Below are 21462 nucleotides of genomic sequence, written 5' to 3' on the forward strand. Positions count from 1 at the left end.
TGTAAGGGATGTTTTTTATTGTCATCATTTTCATGTAAAAACGGCCCATCGTGCCACTAACAAAATCAGGTCACCATTAACAGTGAAAAAAAATACTCATTAATTCTAAATGAATTCGGGTAATTTTTTAAAACCTATAGTATTTGTGGTAAAAGGAAATGCCTTATTGTGATGAAGATGATAATTTTCCTGAAATTAGGGAATTAATTTTCAGGATCTACCCATACAAACATTCCATTCAGTTTTTTACCCAGGAGATAGAGGTCACACTTGACTTTAAAATTTGACAATTACACGTGATCTGGACAGTATAGCTCTCTGTGCGTGAACGTTGCAAGGCGAATTATCCAACGGTCAATTGTCAGTTTGGAAGTCCTTAAATTGTCTGTGTTCAAATGAGGAACAGGTATGCAGCAGGCAAAACCAGAACACCACTGTCACCTGCTGGATACTAAACAGAACGGAATCATGACAGGCACACACAGTAATCACCCGCGTTCACAATCAAAACCAGGGACAATTCAGAGCGTTCCAATAACCTGCTGTGCATGTTTTTGGAATGTGGGAGGACACCAGAGTATCGGGAGAAAACCCACGCAGGCATGGGGATAACATGCAAACGGTACACAGGAAGGCCGCAGGCAGAATCAAACCCTCTGCACTGTGAGGTGGACGTGCTAACCAGTCGACCACCCTGCTGGTATTATATTTCTCCTTTTTGCAAATGATATGGTTCTGGTGGCTTCATCGAGCTCTTCAACTCTCACTGGATCGGTTCCCAGCCGAGTATGAAGCGGTTGAGATGAGAATCAGTAGCTCCAAATCAGACACCATGGTAATCAGTTAAAAGGTATGGGGTGGTCTCTGCAGGTCAGGGATGAGATGCTGCCCCATGTGGAGGAATTCAAGTATCTTGGGGTATCGTTCATGAGTGAAGAAAGAATGGACCAGCAGATCGCTGAATTGATCTGTCGTGATAAAGAAGGAAGTGAGGTGAAAAGGCAAAGCTTATCAGTTGATCTATTTTTCTACCCTCACAAGTTCTGGATCGTGAAAGACCAAGATCACAGATATAAACGGCGGGAACGAGTTTTCCAAGGTGTGCAGGTTGTCCTAAATAGATAAGTGAAAAGCCTGGTCATCTTGGAGGGCCTCAGAGTCAAGCCACTGCTCCTCTGCATCAAGACGGGCCAGGCTTGGGCATCTCAAAGGAGGCCTCCCTGGTGAGGTGTTCCAGGCACGTCCCACTGAGAGGAGGGCTCAGGGGTGAAGAAGCCGGCACTACTGATTCTGAAGGCCCTGGACAGTTTGGATTGACCTAGCAAATAAAGGCAGAAACCTGATTTTTAAAATTCAATATCCACATGCAATGGAAGTAGTGTAGCCAAGAGTGATAATAATAATATAATAATAATACATTTTATTTGTAAGCGCCTTTCACAGCACTCAAGGACACTTTACAACCAAGAGCAAATAATAAAACCACAGATAAAATTATAAATAAATGATGCTACAAATCAAAGAAAATAGGCTGTTTCGAATAAGTAAATTCAATTTCATGAAACAAATCAAATTTAGATTTTAAATGTAGGTGTTTATGATAGTGAAGTATGGGGTGAACTGTACGTATCACTGACACAACTCCACACACTCCAAACTAATGTCTAATCAGTGGCAACTTCAGCAGGGCTCAGGAAGTGAAACTTGCATCTTTGCAACCAACAGACATTTCAATTTTTGTTGTTGTAAAAACTGGCAGAAAGTTCCAAAAGTTAACAGATTAAGAGCCTTTAGAAGAGGTAATTTGACGTTTGTTACTTTCACCCCAAAAAGAAATGTAATAACCTTAGTCGTTTGTCATTGCAAGAATCACCGGAGTACGAATGCACACGTCACAGTTTTGCAGTGTGGGTTGGTCCCGCGCTGTACTTCCGGTGGAGACGTGGCTCTGCACTGCTGCCATATTGACGCCAGGCAAGCTAACAACCATACATCTTCAAGCGAGCTGTACCGTCTTACCTTGCCGATTCGGAGTAATTAAAAGAACTCAAGCAAAAACGACAAAGAAGCTGAAGGCCGCCATTCTATAGAAAGAGAAACAAAAATGGTAAGTAAGAATCGTCAGACCCATAAAGTTAAATACGTTTCGTTGGGCCTTGGCTTCAAAACATAGGCTAAGCAGGTAGCTGGCTAATTCGAGACAACAGTTGGGTCTCTGAAAGCGAAATTATACAATACATTTTGGAGTGATTTTCGTTGAGCTGTCATTTTTGACGCAAATTTAATTTCAGTCATTGAAACGGATTGTTGTGACTGAAAGGGCGACACAGTTGTGTTCAGGCTGTGCTGACGTGAACTAGCTCCCTTCTGTCTTTAGCAGGAGCCATGCTAACGTTGCCTGCTGCCAGTGTGCAGGTTCCTCTCCAAAAGCTTTTCAAGATAACTCCACAGTAGTATCGAGTCCACAACACTGACTTTCGTTGTCTTGTGATATTGTTTTATTTGTATTTATCGCGGTTTGCTACTTTACCGTTGAGCCATCAAAGACCTTCTCTATAAAATCGAATCTGTCAAAGTGGATTTTTGGCCGTTTGTATAACTTCTCATACTGGCATTTCCTGATGTAGAAAATAACAGCTGGTATGTTCATTACTCTCTGATTTGAATGCTTCTTTACCCATATACCTTATCATTTGTCTCAATTATTTGTATTATTTCTTGCAGTTTGAGATTTTTCCAAGTTCTGACAGTGTGTCAGCACAGTGTTGTATGTTTCATACAGTATGACTCACTGTGTCATCTTCAGGTGCTGTTGGCAGCGGCGGTGTGCACCAAGGCTGGCAAGGCCATTGTGTCGCGGCAGTTTGTCGAAATGACACGGACACGAATTGAAGGCCTCCTTGCTGCATTTCCAAAACTGATGAACACAGGGAAGCAACATACCTTTGTGGAAACGGACAGCGTCCGTTATGTGTACCAGCCGCTGGAGAAGCTGTACATGGTCCTCATCACCACCAAGAACAGCAACATCCTCGAGGACCTTGAAACACTCAGACTCTTCTCTCGTGTGGTAAGCCTTGTGTTGTGAGAAAGATTACATTAACCGTGGCGTTGCGTGCCCCCATCAATTTGGACTATACCGGCTGTTCTCACCTAGTATATGACTATCCAGAGAGGTTGGTAAGATGTCACTTTTAACTAGGGCTGAACAATTAATCAAATTCATATCAAGTTGTGAACTTGATATCGCCAAATAGTAGAATGCAATTCTGAAATTGCAAAGGCTGCAGTTTGGGGGGGGAAACACTCGGCTTCCTTTCAGTCGATTGATATGTATGTGTATTTTATTTATTTACTTATTCAGTCAGATAGTGTTGAGATAAGTTCAACGTTTCATTGTTTTGTGAAACATGAAAGTTGACGTGCTAAAGTCACAGATTCTTCTGCTTTGTTGTTGTAATCTGTATTATGACTTCCTGATTTAGCTTTATGCTCCATTTATTTGGGAGCGTTTTGGAGGTGTGTCCTGATCTGATATCACCCTAAAAAACATATCAGTCTACATCCAAAATCTCCAATATTAGCACTCGTACATGTAGTCCATTCCAGACTCCCCTCTTTTAGTCTTATGTCCAGCAGCTGAAGTAAACTTGAATTGTTATTTTGCATATCAAAGAGTATAATTCGTTTTGATTGACTTGATTAGGGTTATTTCCCAGGGCCCTTTAATTCAGTTTGTACTAATTTTCAATGTCTATTTATAAATGGGTATACATTTTATCATACCGGGCAGCCGGGTGGTCAATTGGTTAGCACGTCGGCCTCACAGTGCAGAGGTGCAGGGTTTGATTCTGGCTCCGGTCTCCCTGTGTTCTCCCTATATCTGCGTGGGTTTTCTCCGGGTACTCTGATTTCCTCCCAAATTCCCAAAACATGCATAGCAGGCTGATTGAACACTCCAAATTGTCCCTAGGTGTGAGTGTGAGCGCAAATGGTTGTTCGTCTATGTGTGCCCTGCGATTGGCTGGCAACCAGTTCAGGGTGTCCCCCGCCTACTGCCCGAAGACAGGTGGGATAGGCTCCAGTATTCCCCGTCACCCTTGTTAAGATAAGCGGATCAGAAAATGGATGGATGGATGGATGGATGATTGCCTCATACCTATTGTTGTCACTTGATCAAGTTATGAAAGCGGCTATCATTGCTGCTGATGTCAAATCGGCTTGCTATTGGTATCGGACAGTAATCTCAGCTGCATCATGTATGTTTTGAGTGACAGAAGATGCACAGTAGCCTATATGTTTTTGTATAAACATAGATGTCACTCTAAATAGGAGGCATCATTTTGCATTGCACTTAATTGAATGGTGTTTGTTTGTTTTTCTTTCTTCTTTCTACCCACATTCTTGCTGCTGTAGGCTGTAAATTTCCCCAGAGTGGGACAAATAAAGGATATCTCAATAAAAATGTTTGACAGAAATGATAAAAAAAATTAAAAATCTGCTTTATTGTAATTTTCAGCACATTTCTAGCCCAGATCTCAAAAGTAAAAATTGAAACGCGGGACTGTATTGTGAAAACAAATCACGAGTGATATGTATTCAATACACTATATCCATCCATCTATTTTCTGAACCGCTTATCCTCAGTATTATACTTGAAATCTTATTTGGCAACTCCTCCCCGCTGACACAAACCACAATATGCCATTTCCGGTCCTTCTTAGCTGTTTGTCGCATTATTTTGTATATTTTTCTCTCCAGGCATCTCTTAAATTAAACTTCTATTTTGCTGTTCATAGTTGAATAGGCACCACTTTGTCATGGTTCTTGCCAGCCATCTGTGAAATGTGTACCCAAGCACTCAATAATGGAAACATTCGCCGGTTAGTTTAGCCATTAGCATGGTATGCCAGTTTTTTGTTAATTTCTCCTCGTAATCCCTTTGTGAGAACAGTACTTTTAAGAAGTGTCGCATATTCGCCGTCAGCTAACTACTGTGGCGTAGCAACGATCTTGCCTCGATCTGCAGACCAAGTGACGTAAGCACGCGTGTCCAGCCCGTTGAACGTCTCCACCAATTCAGTTCTTGGAAAAACGTACAAATATCCGATTATCATTTTTGCAATTTATTCTGTTTTGATGAAGCACAAAGTGCAGATTTAGACTCACAGTCATGTGAAAATGGTTCTTTTGAGCCTTGTGTAGTTTGATGGGGTTTGGAATACCCAGCATGACTTGATTTGGCGCCCCCCCCCCCCCACCACTTTTTTTTCATTAATGCATTTTGTGGGTTTGTTGTTGCTTAATTCTAAATCTTTTATGTTCATTGACTGTTTTAATGTTGCACCATACGTTTGTCATGTATAATGCACCCAACATTATTGTTCAGTAAATCGACATTATTTATGCCTTTTTTTTTGTGCACTTTACTCAAAGCAGATTCAACAAAATACAACTGTGACAAAATTATCTGAAGTACGTTCTCAAGAGTTTGCACGCACATTGAGCAGAGATGGCATCTGTTTATGGTTTCATTGGAAGAGAATGTGCTTCTGTATGTCACCAATGCGAAGCTAAAATCACAAGTTATTAGAGGGAAAAAAAGATCAGTCATAAAAAGAATGTATTTCTGGCTAGAGTGAGAAGAAAACAGATAAATTGGGTGCACGAATACAGACTGTTCTGAACCAAAACTTTTAAAACATGAGACACGCCACCCACACATGACAAGGGGAAAAAATGGCAAGTGTGTTCTAACTGCTGTTATAGTGTGTGGTCTACTCAAGATAACAAACACACACACAGATAATTGGGAACAATCGCGAATCTCCTCCCTCAAACCAGATGTTTGCCATGGTGTTAAGACTGACTTGTGAGATACAGCATGGTGCCTGTGGGCATTCAGACTCTTGGGGGGGATATATATACAGTATATATAATAATTATAATATGTTGTTGGAATATAACCAGAAGCAAGGCTAACTGTTAGCTTATATGGCAGTTGTCCAGGACCCAATGAATTAGGATTTCATGTCAAATATTGTTTTTATTCTTTCCTATAACGTATTTTCACGACCATACGGCCCACCGCATCAAGTCGGTTTCTGTATTTAACACATACATAGGACGCACTGCATTATTGGACGCAGGCATGGTAAAATGTACACTAGCTGAAACATGTGTGGTAGCGTGCATGCACGCTTGAGTATGTTTTTAAAAAGGTAGCACGAGCAAAACTGAATTTGGTGATACTTTATTGAAGTCCAGTATTTAACACTGTACTCACATTATTTTTGAATCAATCCTCATCCTCATGAAGTCAAGATGGCGCCCGAGTAGGCAGCCGTCGGCAAGTGCTCTCACGAGCCTTGCTTTTTTTGTTGTTTTTGTGTTTGTTTTGTCACTTTGTGTTTGTTGTTACGTCGTGTGGACCTGATGTGGACTTTTTTCAGCATTTTTGGGCGAAGACATTCATCAAGGAGGAGACTCTGTGCTTGCTGGTTGCGCCTTCTTGGCAGCATGGGTATACCAGCACTGTTTTTGACTGGGAGGAATGTCGGCGCCATTTGACTGTCGTTGCTGGACAGTCCCGGGGCGCTTGTGTCTTGCGCCTGTAATGGGCAGCATTTTTCACAGCCCCGCTTTGTTCAGCGGAGAGATCGGTGCTGTTGAACGGTCTGCGGCTGGATGGATGTAAGGCTTGAGGAGCCGACGATGAGAAGAAAGGAGCGTTAGCGCGGAGCGCCGATGCGGATTTGGAACTGGGAGTCGCGGCTTGGAGTTTGAAGCGGATTACGTGGGACAGGAGAAGCGAACTAATCTCTTTTCGTCAATGGACACTACAGCTTCGTGTTTGCTTTCAAAAACTTAGCTTGTAGCAGACGTGTGCACATTTTCAGCATGACGTCTCTGATCCACTGGTGAAAGGACACTTTGATCCTCTCCTCTTTCATCTATAACTGCTTCAGACAACAAAGTGTATGCAGAAAAGTGGTGAAGATTGCACGACTGTCTGTGTCCTATGTGTTGTGTTGTGTTATTTTTGTTATTTTGACTTCAAAATGGCGCCGCGAGAGTGGCTGCCTTTCCAGCAGCTCCTATATTTTGTTGTTCTACTTCTTCCTTTCATAACTTTGCTGCTGTGAATTTGGAATTTCTCCATTGCGAGACTAATAAAGGTTTTCTTATCGACAAATCCATCAAAGTCCTCAACTTTGTCTGAATTGAACAGCTGGGCAAGTTCTCCATTGAACATGCTGCACCACAGTAGTCCTTGCGCAGGATGGATAGTTGGCGGCGTTTCATCAAATGAAAGAAACAAGACAAACTTTGAAAATGCTGGATTTTCATTTCTTCTGCAAGCATTTTTGCCCACAGTCATATGGTGACTGTGGTGACGCTTGTCCCGGCCGGCTGTTCTGTGACCGTGAATCCATTAAGTACTCGAGTTGATCTTTCAAATCGGGCCACCCCGCCTTGTTTCCGCTGAGACTCAGCTTTGTCTTCTTGACTTGGCGAAGCTCGTTCTCCTGCTTCCTCCACTTGTGAACGAACCATGCATTTGTTACTCTTAAATTCTCTTGCTGCTGCTCGATTGACATGTTCCTCCGCGTAACTGATCGCTTGAAGTTTGAACTGTGCTTCGTAGGCATGTCTGTTCATAGGTGCCATTTTTGGGGGTCCGAAGTTGTTTAGCTCAATGCACGTGCTGGAATTATACCAACCTACTGGTGAGCTTGCCTTTGAACATGCCTTTAGTGTCCTCTTTCACACCCATCCTTCCTCTTTAACATCCACATGCCTTCCTTGGTTACGTCCGCCTTTCCTCTATATAAGCAGCGTGGCCGCTTATCATCGGACAGTCAAGCAGGTATGCTCATCGAGGTCGCACAGCAACAGTCACAGATTTTGGAATTCAGTCCATAGATAAGGCGCCCCACATTACAAAGCGCCCCGTCCATTTTGGAGAAAATGTAAGACTTTCAAGTGCACCCAATGGTTGTGAAAATACGGTATCGTGCTTAAATTATACCAGTCAAGAAACCTTTGCCTTTGTCTGAGAAACTGATGTCAAGTATCCCCTTTATGCCTCTCCAGATTCCAGAATATTGCCGTGTGCTGGAGGAGAGCGAAATATCAGAGCACTGTTTTGACCTGATCTTTGCCTTTGATGAGATTGTGGCTCTCGGCTACAGAGAGAACGTCAACCTAGCTCAAATCCGCACTTTCACAGAGATGGACTCCCATGAGGAAAAGGTTTTCCGTGCTGTCAGAGAGGTGAGTTCATCAAAGTGATTTTGGGCCTTTTCCGTCTGGGTTTCATACTCCCGTTTTCCAGGTGTACAACATGACAACCGTTTGTCTGTGCGCAATAGCAAATGACAAATATTCAGCACCGTGCTGCAGTTGGAGAATGAAATATGCGGACCCTTTGCAATTTCTTAAATTTTGGCATAAATTCATCATACAATGTCATTTGATATGATCTAAATCGGTGTTTTTCAAACTTTTTTGAGCCAAGGCACACTTTTTTCATTGAAAAAAATCTCGCGGCACACCACTAGCTGAAAATGTGGACCCCCCCCACCCCCGCTTATTTTAACAATTAACATGTTATATTGTTACTATAACCGTTTTTAACATTGAAGAATGACATTATAACAGCTTGAATTGGAATCAAATGAACACAAAGAAAAAAGTATTTGATCATCTTTCGTATTTATTGTTTCACTGTCATCCTGCATTCATGCGTCACAAATTCGCTTCTCTCGTCGAAACACAAGGCAATTGGCTAGCTGTTGCTGCTCCCTAGCGGTATGGGAGGGTACTACATGATTACTTTCTGGGCGAAAGACCGCACAGGCATACAAATTGGATATACAAATTGGATATTTTCCCGTGGCACACCATTACACGGGTTGAAAAACACTGATTGTTGTACAGTTGGTGCAGAAAATCATTGAACCATTTTAGAGTGACCAGTAGCAGTGAAATTAGCGAGGATCACTATATTGCTATTGTACATTGATTAGTATTTTTTTTCAGAAACTTTGAGTTGCCATTACATTTATGACTTGCCTCCAAAGCGCCTGTTTAGCTCCTTATAGTCTGAGAGAGAGAGAGAGAGCGACCCCCCCTTTGTCTCTTAAACCCTTATCACTTACTGTAGATTTAATTATTAACAGACCTTTTCAATAACAAGTGCATTCATATTTGTTGCAGCCAATGCACACTAATTGTCTGCTTTGTAATTGTGTAAAGTTTGTAAGAGCTGTTTTGCCAAGTCAAATTCCTGTGTCTGCGAATAAAAGTGTTTCTGACTGCGATTTCCCAATCTTTATACTGACATTTCATCAACTCGCAGACCCAGGAAAGAGAAGCCAAGGCTGAGATGAGAAGAAAGGCCAAGGAGCTGCAGCAGGCGAGGAGGGATGCCGAGCGTTCTGGCAAGAAGGGACCCGCTTTTGGTGGCTTTGGCAGTGGTGGCATGACCAGCATCTCCTCAGGATCGATCATCACAGAATCCATCGTAGAGCCTGAAAAGCCCAAGATCACACCAGCTCCAGTCAGGTACACAAAATCATAAATCCACACTTGCAGTCGCTGTTCTTCTCTTTTTTTTTTTTTTGTCCCGCCGCTGGTCTTTTAAGTCGTCAAGGCTTGTTTGTTTGACAAACTAACCCCCCCCCCCCCCTTTCCAGACCAAGTGGACCAAGTAAGGCGCTGAAGCTGGGGGCGAAGGGAAAAGAGGTGGACAACTTTGTTGACAAGTTGAAGTCCGAGGGCGAAACTATCATGCCATCCTCTGGGAAGAGAGGCTCAGATGTTTCTAAAGCTCTTCCACCACCAGTGAATGTCGAGAGGTTGGGACTCATCTTGGTCGACTTAAACAAACAAACAAACAAGCAAGGAAAACAAACATTATATTTTTTAAATAAAATTCCTGTGAGTGCTTTTTGAAGATGAGCAGGCTTTTTAGTCCATATTACACCACAGGGTTTAAGACGTATAAAGTGAACTCGGTTTCAGCAACTGCCTGACCTTTGAGTTAAGGCATTTTCAAGAGACTCCAAATGGGTGATGACCTCATTAAATCTGCGCATACACTTCCAATTCCTCTGGTCTATTCTGCTTTGGTTTAAGACTCAGTGTAGGTATGACCACAGAGAATCAATCCCAAGTCATGTTTAGTTTCTTTACTTTAGATATTAGTGCTATTTCTGAACAATGGCTTATTGCAGAAAGACACAAAAAAGTAGCTTGTCATTCATGTTTACACAGCAACTGTTGCTTTTAGTTCCAAAATGTATTTGCCGTCTCCATGTCCCGGTCCGAACACAACACTTCTCTGATTTGGCCTGCCCTCTACCAGTGTACATCTTCGTGTTGAAGAGAAGATCTCGCTCACTTGCGGTCGTGACGGCGGGCTGCAGAACATGGAGGTGCTGGGCATGGTGACGCTCCGAGTCACAGACGACAAGAACGGACGCATCCGCCTAGTTCTCATCAACAATGACAGCAAAGGATTACAGCTGCAAGTAGGTTGTTTTGCAAAATCCAGGCACACACTTTAGACCATTCGTTGTCATAGAGGAAGAACGCATGCTAAACTGGATTCAAAGTTGATTTGTATTTACTAGTCGAAACTGTATTAGGTTTTTGACATATCTAACTCTTGATTTTCTTTTTTTTTTATGTCTTTGAATTGCAAAATTATAAAACATCTGTACTTTACCGTAATGCCTTAGATTCAATTCAATGACAGCCATTTTTGACCATTTGGCTAATTTAGGAAGGCCAACAGAAAATTGTGCTCTGTCGCTATATGAGCTCTAACATCCTCCTTTCATCAGGGAAAAAATGTGTTTCTACCTTTTATCGTTCTTTAGTAATCAGCAGTTGAACATTGCTAAGTTTCTGAGAAAAAGAACTTTATGTGAAAAGAATCATTTCAAGTAGAACTTGCACTTTGATGCTATTGTTTTTGCATTTGTGATACCTCAAATATCTAAACCAGTGGTGTCAAGCTCATTTTTTGCACGTTTTAGTCACCGTTTCATTTAGAGGGCCGTTATGACTGAAACCATGTAAAGAAGTAGATTATCATGAGGGGTTTGGTAACAAGAAAATGATTAGAATATATCTCTTATTTATTATGTGTGAGAAACATTTTGGTAGACATTTTTGAAAGGATCATGGAAGTTGACATGTTTGAGCTGCCGTCGCGGGCCACATAAAATGATATGGCGGTCCAGATCTGGCCCCCGGCTTCTTAGAGTTTGAAACCTGTGAACTCAACAATGCTTTTCTACTAAATAACACAAAAAAGGGCACTTTGCAAAATAACAGTTTATTGCAAGAAAAAACACTGCACTGATACATGAAGTTTTCCATGAACTTCTCACGAAAGTTGAACTTGATCTGTGTTCTCATCACCACGCAGTTTTGCATGGCACCTCGCCACGAGAGATGAGTACTGTACAACATGAACACACTCACAACCATGTGTGGCTCAAGCTCTGCTCAAAGCCACTCCTGCCATCTAGTGGTGATTTATCATACTGAAATCATTCCCACGGCCTTGATACTACTGACTGATACTGTATTTTTATGTTTTGGCATTCAATGAGATATTGAGCAGCCAGCAACAGTCATGTCCCATCATGTGCTCCCCAGACACATCCCAATGTGGATAAAAAGTTGTTCACATCGGATGCAGTGATTGGACTGAAGAACCCCGAGAAGTCTTTTCCTCTCAACAACGACGTTGGCGTGCTGAAATGGAGACTACAGACCACCGACGAGTCACTCATACCTTTAACCAGTAAGTTCAAATGTTTTGCGTTTTATCACATTTAGTCAACCTCTTCCCGTTTTTGTTTAGTTACGTTTTAGTCCACTGTAAAGCAATCATTTTTGGTCTTTATTTTAGTCCAAGAAAACATAATTATATTCTTTTAGTTTTCGTCAAAAACAATGGTGAACGTTTTAGTCAGGAAAAATCATTTTACCCTTTTCTGTTTTGTGTTGTGTCAACTTCAGCAATATAAATAAAGATGTATATTTATGTGCTTCTCGGTTTGGGGTTTGTTTTGGTCTGGGGGGCCGGGTAGCTGCAGGCTAGAGTCGGACTCTTGCTATTATTCACTGTCAGTTGTCCATTTCATCCACAATGGCTCATTTGTCACTCAGTAAACTGCTGGCCTTCGGAGAGTGGCAACGGCTGTGACGTCAACATTGAATATGAGCTGCAGGAGGAGAGCCTGGAACTCAATGACGTGGTCATTACCATACCAGTGCCGTAAGTAGCTAAAATCTTATTTTGGGGGCAACACACAGTGACGTAACTGGCAATATTAAAAATAAGATCTGGCCATATCTTTCCTAAAAATAATTTGGTATGTGTCATCACAACGCGTGTTACTTGAATCTGTTCCCATGCAGGTCTGGCGTCGGTGCTCCTATAATTGGAGATCTGGACGGAGAGTACAAACACGACAGCAGGCGAAATGTCCTGGAGTGGTGCCTACCCGTCATTGATGCCAACAACAAGACTGGCAGCCTGGAGTTCAGCATTAGTGGACAGCCCAATGACTTCTTCCCCGTTAATGTGTCCTTTGTATCCAAACGCAACTACTGCGACATCCAGGTAGGATGAACTTGGACATTAGTATCATACAATAATTCAAATACAGTATATTTGAATTATTGTATGATTGAAATACTGTACAGTGAAACTCCTCTACAACGAAATCATGTTTGCAGCAAGAATTTTTTCACAACAGGGGGGTTTTCACTGTAGCAAATCTGATCTCAGATGTAAACACACACACACAAATGTATGTGTACACGCACACACAATCGTATGTGTACTCTTTATTTTTATTCCAATAGTGCATAAGTATGAGCACACACTTATTTGACACTTCATATACTGCAGTTAGTGTAGAAAGAAAAAAGGGAAAGAAATTGTGAAATTTACGATCAGCATTCACTTTCACTTACATCAATTTCTTGGATAATGTATTTTATTTTTCTTCCTCCATCTTTCATTTTGATCACTTCTACCCTCTCTTCCAGCGTCAGAGCGCTTCTTGTCTTAGCTGCTTGACATCCAAAGGTCCGTTTTGTAACAATTTCAGCAATGCAACGTTCATGCTGCGTCTGAATCTAACAATAACAAATACTTCCTGGACCCGGTGGCTTTTCTTTCCACCATCGCACTGTCTCTAACTCGCCCTCCCCTCGATTGCCACCCAAGACAGCGTTGCTCAGCTGATGTCATGCAATGAGCTTTTAAGCCAGCCACGGGACGCTTCGTAGTCCTCGATTAGCTCTCAAAGGCTAAAAACGTTACGCAAACTGGAGCGCTTCTCTCTCATTAGCTCTCTAGTTAGCGTAAGGTTTTTAGCATGATAACAAGTAAAGCATTTGAGGAAACGTTTGTTTATTTGAATGTCCGTCGAGCCATAAGCAATTTATTCTGAGCAGCTAATCGGATGCATTCCACTCTATCTTCCACGAATCTAGCTGCAGTATCTACACACTTAAGGGGTGTTCACACGGCAAGATTTGGTCCGGTGCTACGCCGGGGCTGCCCCAGTAGAGCGTTCACACGTGCAAATTAGCTCCGGCGTAGCCCCGGAAAACAGCTTACACCGGACCAAATTTGATCCACCACAGGACTTCCGTCATGTGTTTGTTTAATAACGACACAAGACTTGGCTGGTAACATCTTTCCTTTTGTAGGAGACTGGACTGTCTCGGAGTTGTTTGTGTAGTTTGTTCCTTTGTTGTGTGTTCACAACCCCCCGCCCCCCATATAATTTATTTTGTGATTTCCTCTCTTGATTTTCTGTTTGGCGCATTACGTATTTGCTTTTCTGAGTGTCATTGAAGTCATCGTTGATTTACGTTTTCGGGGGCGGTCACTCTCGAGCAGAAGGCACGGAGACCGAGAAGGAGAAGGACGTGCCTGTCCAGTAGTCGCTTGAGTTGTGTATACATTTTAAAAAGAACCAACACGATAGCTCATTTGTTTTCTGTCGTTTTGCTCCGCTGCAGAAACTGCCGTGTGAACGCAAGTGGGGCTGCACCGACGCTGTGCCGGTGCAGACACGCTCAGCGGCTTTATAAGATATCCTTTATTTGTCCCACACTGGGGAAATTTACAGCCTCCAGCAGCAAGAATGTAGGCAGAAAGAAGAAAGAAGAAAAAACAAACAAACACCGTTCAATTAAGTGCAATATAAATACAAAATGGATAAATCGCAGTGCTATTTACAGTTGTTTTCCACATCATTTAATTATTATTAATATTATTGTTGCTATTTTTTATTCAGCAGCCTGACAGCAGTTGGTAGGAACGAGCATCGGTATCTCTCCTTCTTGCAGCGCGGGTGTAACAGTCTCTGGCTGAAGGAGCTACCTAGTGCTGTCAGGGCGGGCTGGAGAGGGTGGGAGGGACTGTCCATCATAGCTTTTAGCTTAGTTAGCATCCTTCTGTTGCCCACCTCCTCCAGAGTGTCAAGGGAGCAGCCCAGGACAGAACTGGCCTTCCTGACCAGTCGCTCCAGTCTCTTTCTGTCCCGGGCTGAGATGCTGCCTGACCAGCAGACAATGCCATAATGGATGGCCGAGGCCACCACCGAGTTATAGAAAGTCTTAAGGAGCGACCCCTGAACCCCAAAAGACCTCAGTTTCCTGAGTAGGAAGAGTCGGCTCTGTCCTTTCCTAATCAGGGTGTCCGTGTTTGTAGACCAGTCCAGTTTGTTGTTCAGAAGAACACCTAGGTACTTGTCGGAGGTCACCCTCTCTATGTCCATACCCTGGATGTTCATCGGTGCTGGTGAGGACTGTTTCCTGCAGAAATCCACAACCAACTCCTTAGTTTTCCTAGGGTTGATCTGGAGGAGATTCTGCTGGCACCAGTCCACAAAGTCCTTCGTCATTCCCCTGTACTCCCAATCGTCCCCCTCTGTAATGAGGCCAACAATCGCAGAGTCATCGGAGAACTTCTGAAGGTGGCAGTTTGGAGTGGCGTGTCTGAAGTCCGATGTGTAGAGGATGAACAGGAATGGAGCCAGAACAGTCCCCTGCGGCGCTCCAGTGCTGCAGAGAAGCCTGTCCGACTCACAGCTCTGCAACCTCACGTACTGCGGCCGATTTGTGAGGTAGTCTATGATCCATGCTGTGAGATGGTGGTCCACTCCGGTGTTCTGCAGTTTGCCTCCCAGCAACTCGGGCTGGATGGTGTTGAAGGCACTGGAGAAATCAAAGAACATGATTCTCACAGGGCTCCCAGCCTTCCCAACCTTATACGTGTGAACGCTCCACACAATTTGCTGCGGTGCAAAATATATCGCAACAAAATACATCGGTGCAGCACCGGAGCAAATGTGTGCCGTGTGAACACCCCTATAGACAGTGAGGTCCCTCTTGGCCAATCGGAGGCCAGGATGATGCTTGGTAAGCCAATGGCAGAGCTGCTATGTATGTTGTGTTCAGGAAAGTCTCAACTCAACTGTATTTATAGAGCACTTTCAAACAGCCATCGCTGCATACAAAGTGCTGTACATGGAGCAATTTAACATATACAATAAACAGTAAAACAAATCGGTAATAAAGACGGTAGAAAGCACCAAACAGTGAAACCAAGAACAAATCTAAGTCATGCTGAGTCGAATGCCAAAGAATACAAGTGAGTTTTGAGGAGGGTTTTGAAGAGCTGTGTAAACCAGTGTGGTCGTTGCTGTTACCGTTTCTGAACGAAGCGGTAGAGGTCGCTGTTGGATTAAACTTCGTTGTCGTGAATCTGTTCGCAAGGCTAGAGCAGAGAAAATGAAATCGCAACAGGGTTTTTTTTTTTTTGGGGCAGGAGAACGGGAATGGTGTTAATGCATGAAGATTTTTTCCACATTAGGGGGTATTTTCGCCCATGTAGGTTTCGTTCTAGAGGAGTTTCACTGTATTGAAATGCAGAAAACAAATTTTGTCATGTTGCCAAATTCATATCGTTATCTATATAAGTAAAGATGTATGTTTGGCAGATGTCCCTATAATGATACATTAACATTATTTCAACGGGTTCAGTGAGGGGGGGAGCATTTTTGAAGAGAGATAACAAAATATCCATCCAAAGCTTAGTTCTTTTTTTACTTACTGACACCATCAACATTAACAAAGTTGACTGACAGGAGAGGGAACAAAAAAAGTATGACAATGCTGGTGACCAGTCAACAAACTCGAATGCAAATAACAATTTAAAGAGTCCAGGGGGAAAAAATTATTTACCCACTTCTAAATTGATGTAGTAAAGTCTCGCAGTTGATTGCTTATTTGATTATAATGAATGCTTTGCTGTCATGCTCCACCAGGGGTGTCAAACTCATTTATTGTTGCAGGCCACTTTAGAGTTACGTCTTCCCTCGAAGGGCCATTATCACAGTGAAACCAATTAAATGTTCCATTGTCTTATCGTATTATTACTTGTACACAAAAAATGGATGGGTTACTAGTTTTGAAATCAGTCAGGTCCACTATAATAATTTCTTCAATAATTATTTTAAGTGAGTGTAATCAGGTTTGCAAACTGATTTCAAATTCTCAACACTATTTGTTACACATGACAATTGTACATTTCGGTACAGATTTTAGTAAGGATCATGGAAGTTGATTTGCTTTTGCGGGCCACATAAAATGACATGGTGGGCCGGATCTGGCCCTTGGGTCTTGAGATTGACACACATGGTCTAAAACATGCCAATGATGAATGCCTTTTGTTTTTCCTCTGCATCAGATTGCCAAAGTGACGTACGTGGATGGAGACAGCGCTGTTAGATTCTCGTCAGAGACCTCCTTTGTTGTCGACAAATATGAAATCCTGTAAGAATATTCTACGAAAAGTGGGGGGCAAAAAAAAAGAAAAGGAAAAAAAACGGCCCATGAAAAATAGTCCAAATCTGCTCCACCAGACCGATTGACAATTCCTTTGCTGCCCACCCTGTATACTACTACACAGACTGTGTACATCAACAGGATTCCATCATCCCTCTGGCAAATAGTGCTCCAAGTTCTGGGCAGAGCTGCAGTGGTGTATTTATGTAGAAGGAAGAGTGAGAGGATCATCTGTAGCGTTCAAAATTGAGATTTCGTAACTACAGCGACACTGTCGTTGACCTGAACGGAGGCCGAGGATGATTGCCGGGCAGGTCACTGGTCACATCACGCTCAGTCTTGTCAGTACAACCCTGCGACGAGCACTTGGGGGAATGTGACAACACGAGGCAGTGGAATCAGCCTTCACTTGAATTGGCCCAAGTACTTCCATGCATCCTCCACAACCACCCTTCATCCCTCTGCGTGTTGCATTGCAATAATTTGAAATGGCTGATTGGGGTTCTTGCTTTCTTTTTCAGATGTTAAGGTCCTGAACTGCAGAGTTCTAGTTCTTTGTTATGATAAGCAATCAAACTTGTTGTTCTCTCCGATATCTCACTTTTTTTTTCCTTGGGAGGATATTTTCCTAGAAAGGTTACAGATTGGCCCTTGGCTCCAAAGGCAAATGCTCAAAATATATTATGTTCTATCTGCAATCGTTTTCATTCATCTTATTGCAATGTGTCCTTCTTATTTCTAACGGTGATATATCTGTTAGTTTTTGCTGTATAATTTGTCGACGTTTTCCACCACATGGCATTGAAGTTTGAAATGGAAGAGCAGAGCCCTATCCACCAGTGAATATATTTGATTATTGCAACTTTGGTATTTTTATAAGACCCTTGCAGCCTCTCTTCACACAAAATTTAACTCTGTTTCAGTTGTGGCAGTTGGATAGTAGTGACATGTACATTCGACATGGGCCACACACAACAGAGCTTGAAATGCAGCACCACCCCCACACCCCAAAAGCAAATAAAGTACAGAGCATTTTGAAATTGGGCCCTCCACATCCCAAAGACAAAAACCTTGCGCCCACGCCCGTGTTCATATATTTTTTTTCCTTTTTTGAATATCTAAGATTATTCAGAAAGAGAATGTCTTTCTTGGTTTGTTTTCCACTTGGACTCCCCATATTTCAATTAACGGTTGTGTGGATGTGTTGGATTTAGAAATTAGTAAATCAAGCCTTTTTAAACTACATTTCTGAAGGGGAATCGTAACATTCCATTGTACAATTAGGGGGAAAACAGAATCTTTAATGTAATAAAATGTATTCTTGAAAAGTATATGGTTGTGTGACGATGTCATTACTTAAAATGAAAAAAAAAAAAAACCTTTGTGCCCTGGAGCCGCATGCTATTTTGAAAACTGAATTCGACAATGAGGTGGTGGGCGACCTTGGATGTGGACGACATGTTAGGCGTGCGCAAGAGGAATACTGTACAGCCAAGGGACTTCGCAGTGTAGTCTTACAAATTTGATTGAATTACCCAAATCCCACCAATATGTTTATATTCACATTGAGAGAGAGAGTGTTGCTGACAACGGAACTATTCAACTACCAAATGTATTACAACTTTTTCCCCTGTCAGCAGAAAGCAGTTTATCAAAAATACGCAAGTGTTCTGCGAGAGTTAAACTCTCCCTCAGAACAGCCCTCTAATAGTCAAATGCAGCCTTCGTCAAAGTGAAATATGTAAAATCACTGAACGGAATACTGTAGTTGCAAAACACTGGACAGCGCCCATGGTTCGAACTCCATCGGGGCTCAGAGGCGTTTGCGTTGCACGAAGTAACCACTGAGCCACACCAGCGTGATGTCATTCCACCTCCGTATGATTTATCTATGACATCGACAGGTGACGTATCGAGACGAAATTATAGTTTTTTTTTTGGGGGGGGGTTGAAGACAGTAAACCACTCTTAACTACAATACTCAAAATAATTGCCGCTATCAACAGATAATTTCCGGATGTAAGAATGGTATATACTGGTACTTAAAAATGTTAAACGAAAAGACAAAACTACTTTCTACATTATCTACCCCGCTAAAACCGTGGCTATGTTTTTTTAGGGTGGGGTGGGGGGGGATTACTTGACCTTTTTCACTTAGTGTATACTCGTGAACTTCGACCCTGAGACGTAGCCCATAGAAGTCGCTGGTGAGTCACGCGCTTCCATCCCTTACTTTCTGACTAACTTCGTCGTAGTTAACCCATGTTGTCATAGCTGCTGCAATGTGTCGGTCAGACAACGAGTCGCGATGTTTGTTTTTAATTGCAGGTCGGAGTAGCTACTGTTAGGCCCATAATTATTTGGACATTTACACAACTGCGGGCGGGACCCTTTACGTCCCAACATTAAATAATAAATAAATAAACAATGCACATCCAAAAGACTAAAACATAACAGTTTTGAGAAAATTTACTTCTCCCGAGACCAAATCTAATAATAAGTATAATTATTATTATTATTAAATGAGGAAACAGTTTAATACTAAACAATTCAAGAGTACCCCGTGAAACGCCATTTTTCTCTTGTTTCCCCACCTGGCTAAATTGAATGTCATATAAAACAGTGAAAATGAAATTTCAATTTTTAAAAAAATTGTTGTTTCACTGCTGTCTCTTGTATCCGTGGCGGCATTTGTTTGAAAAAACATTTTAACATTAGCCTTGATTGAATGGCTCACTCTACCTGCATCAGAATGATGATCAGAATAAGACAATTCTTTTTTATTTACATGAGTACATTCGTCCTGTTGGTCAGCGGTAACAGCTAGCTAAAAAGCCAGCTTTTACTCCTGAGAGAAAGCCAACATTCATCTGGATTTCCAACCCTGTTACTGTGATTACATAGACAGGTCTTATAAACACCAAATAAATCATGTCATAAAAATTGTACCATTGATCTGAGATGAGCTAGTTAAGCCTTTGATCATTTATCTTTTATTGATGAATATGTGGGAGAAAATCTGAAAAATTATGGTTTATTTTTCAAGAATTTTGAAGCCAAAATGTTCTCCAATTTTGGAATGACCAATTCACATCCAAATCGGATCAACGGTGTTAGGAAATAATGACGCAATTTAGATGTGCCTCCACCTTTTTAAGTGACCAGGGGTAATTGGACAGTTGTAGGCTGACCATATTTTGATTTCCAAAAAAGAGGATAGTTGGCCCGGATACTGAAATCATACTCACGGATGCCATCCGTTATAATTAGTCATTTTAAAGTCAGGTTGTATGATATTGGAAAACCATGCAATATGTGATATGGGTGTTGCACAATAAAGAATGTCACTTCGGTCTTGCATTTGCTTCCTCAATTTTTGACTCCATCCTTTGTTCCCAGGTCAAACAACGAAGGAACTCGAACAACTCAGAATTCTCCTCATACACCTTTTTTTTGTGTTTTGTCAGGGACAAACCGACTGCATTTGTGAATTCAGAAGTTTTTTGGGCAATTCAGTCAAATGCTTCAAAATCCATTGGACGATGCTTCACAATGCAGATGGACAATCGACCCAAAGCATAGTGCGAAAGCAACTAAAGAGTTTTTAAACGCAAAGAATTGGAATGTTCTGCAATGGACAAGTCAATCAGCTGACCTGAATCCGGTTGAACATGCATTTCACTTGCTGGAGACCAACCTGAAAGGAAAATGCCCAAACAAGTCGGAACTACTATTACATCTCTGAAACAGGCTCGTGTTTCCCTGCCTTCTCTGGTTTGAGTTACCTCATATTTTGAAACGGAAAACTCAGTTTCCCTCATTTTTAGGGTTGACAAATTCTGAGTTAGCACTAAATCTGCTTTGTGAAATGGACCCCATTGGTGCAAGTGAGCATAAGCAGTACAAAGAGTGTTTTGATGCCCCAAAAATTCTTGAGCACCCTAGAAATTTTACTTCTCTTGTCCCATTGAAATAATTTTTTTAATCTGATTTTTTGTGAGATTGTTGAACGCAACACCACCCTGCACTCCTCCCCCCACCCCGGAAAAATACAAATAAACCACAGAGCATCATTTAACTGGGCCCTTCACATCCCGAAGACAAGAACCAGGTGGCAACGTGCATGTTTATTCATTTAGTGATGCTTTTTCAGGGGAGGGCTAGGGAGGGACCCAAATCAAGATGATTCAAAATGGGAATGTCTTTCTTGGTTTATTTTTCACTTGGACTCTTCACATTTCAATTGAGTAACGATGATGTGGATGTGGTGCAGATGACTAGATCAAGCATTTTTAACAGCATTTCTGAAGACGAACTGTAACATTCCATTGTACTGTACATTTAGGGGCAAGTCAAAATCTTTAATGTCGTCAAATGTATTTGTTAGAATAGAAAAATACAATGTTGTCATGTTTTAAAGTTTCATCTTGTTACATGCTTGGTTGACCTCGAAATGCTTGTGTTCAGAGCATCTTGCACACAATGGAAGCACAGAGAGATCAAGGGACCCGAGCAGATGGTACCTCAGAGAGAAAGATTTAACCTTGGACGGAAGGGAGTACTCGA

The 21462-nt window shown here is 42.0% G+C and overlaps 1 protein-coding gene across 1 annotated transcript; it reads left to right on the forward strand.

Annotated features, from left to right (window-relative positions):
- Nucleotides 1-1931: 1931 nt before the first annotated feature.
- LOC147197713 (coatomer subunit delta) lies at nt 1932-18227 on the forward strand. Its single transcript, XM_086125325.1, has 10 exons — nt 1932-2107; nt 2807-3070; nt 8098-8277; nt 9365-9570; nt 9702-9863; nt 10373-10538; nt 11677-11824; nt 12193-12301; nt 12445-12649; nt 16799-18227. The coding sequence occupies exons 1-10, from the start codon at nt 2105-2107 to the stop codon at nt 16886-16888; spliced, it is 1533 nt and encodes a 510-aa protein (XP_085981451.1). The 5' UTR covers nt 1932-2104; the 3' UTR covers nt 16889-18227.
- The last annotated feature ends 3235 nt before the right edge of the window (nt 18228-21462 follow it).

The sequence above is a fragment of the Hippocampus guttulatus genome, chromosome 12 (genome assembly GCF_054856545.1).
Source record: "Hippocampus guttulatus isolate MCC_2025c chromosome 12, RoL_Hgut_1.0, whole genome shotgun sequence".
NCBI lineage: Eukaryota > Metazoa > Chordata > Actinopteri > Syngnathiformes > Syngnathidae > Hippocampus > Hippocampus guttulatus.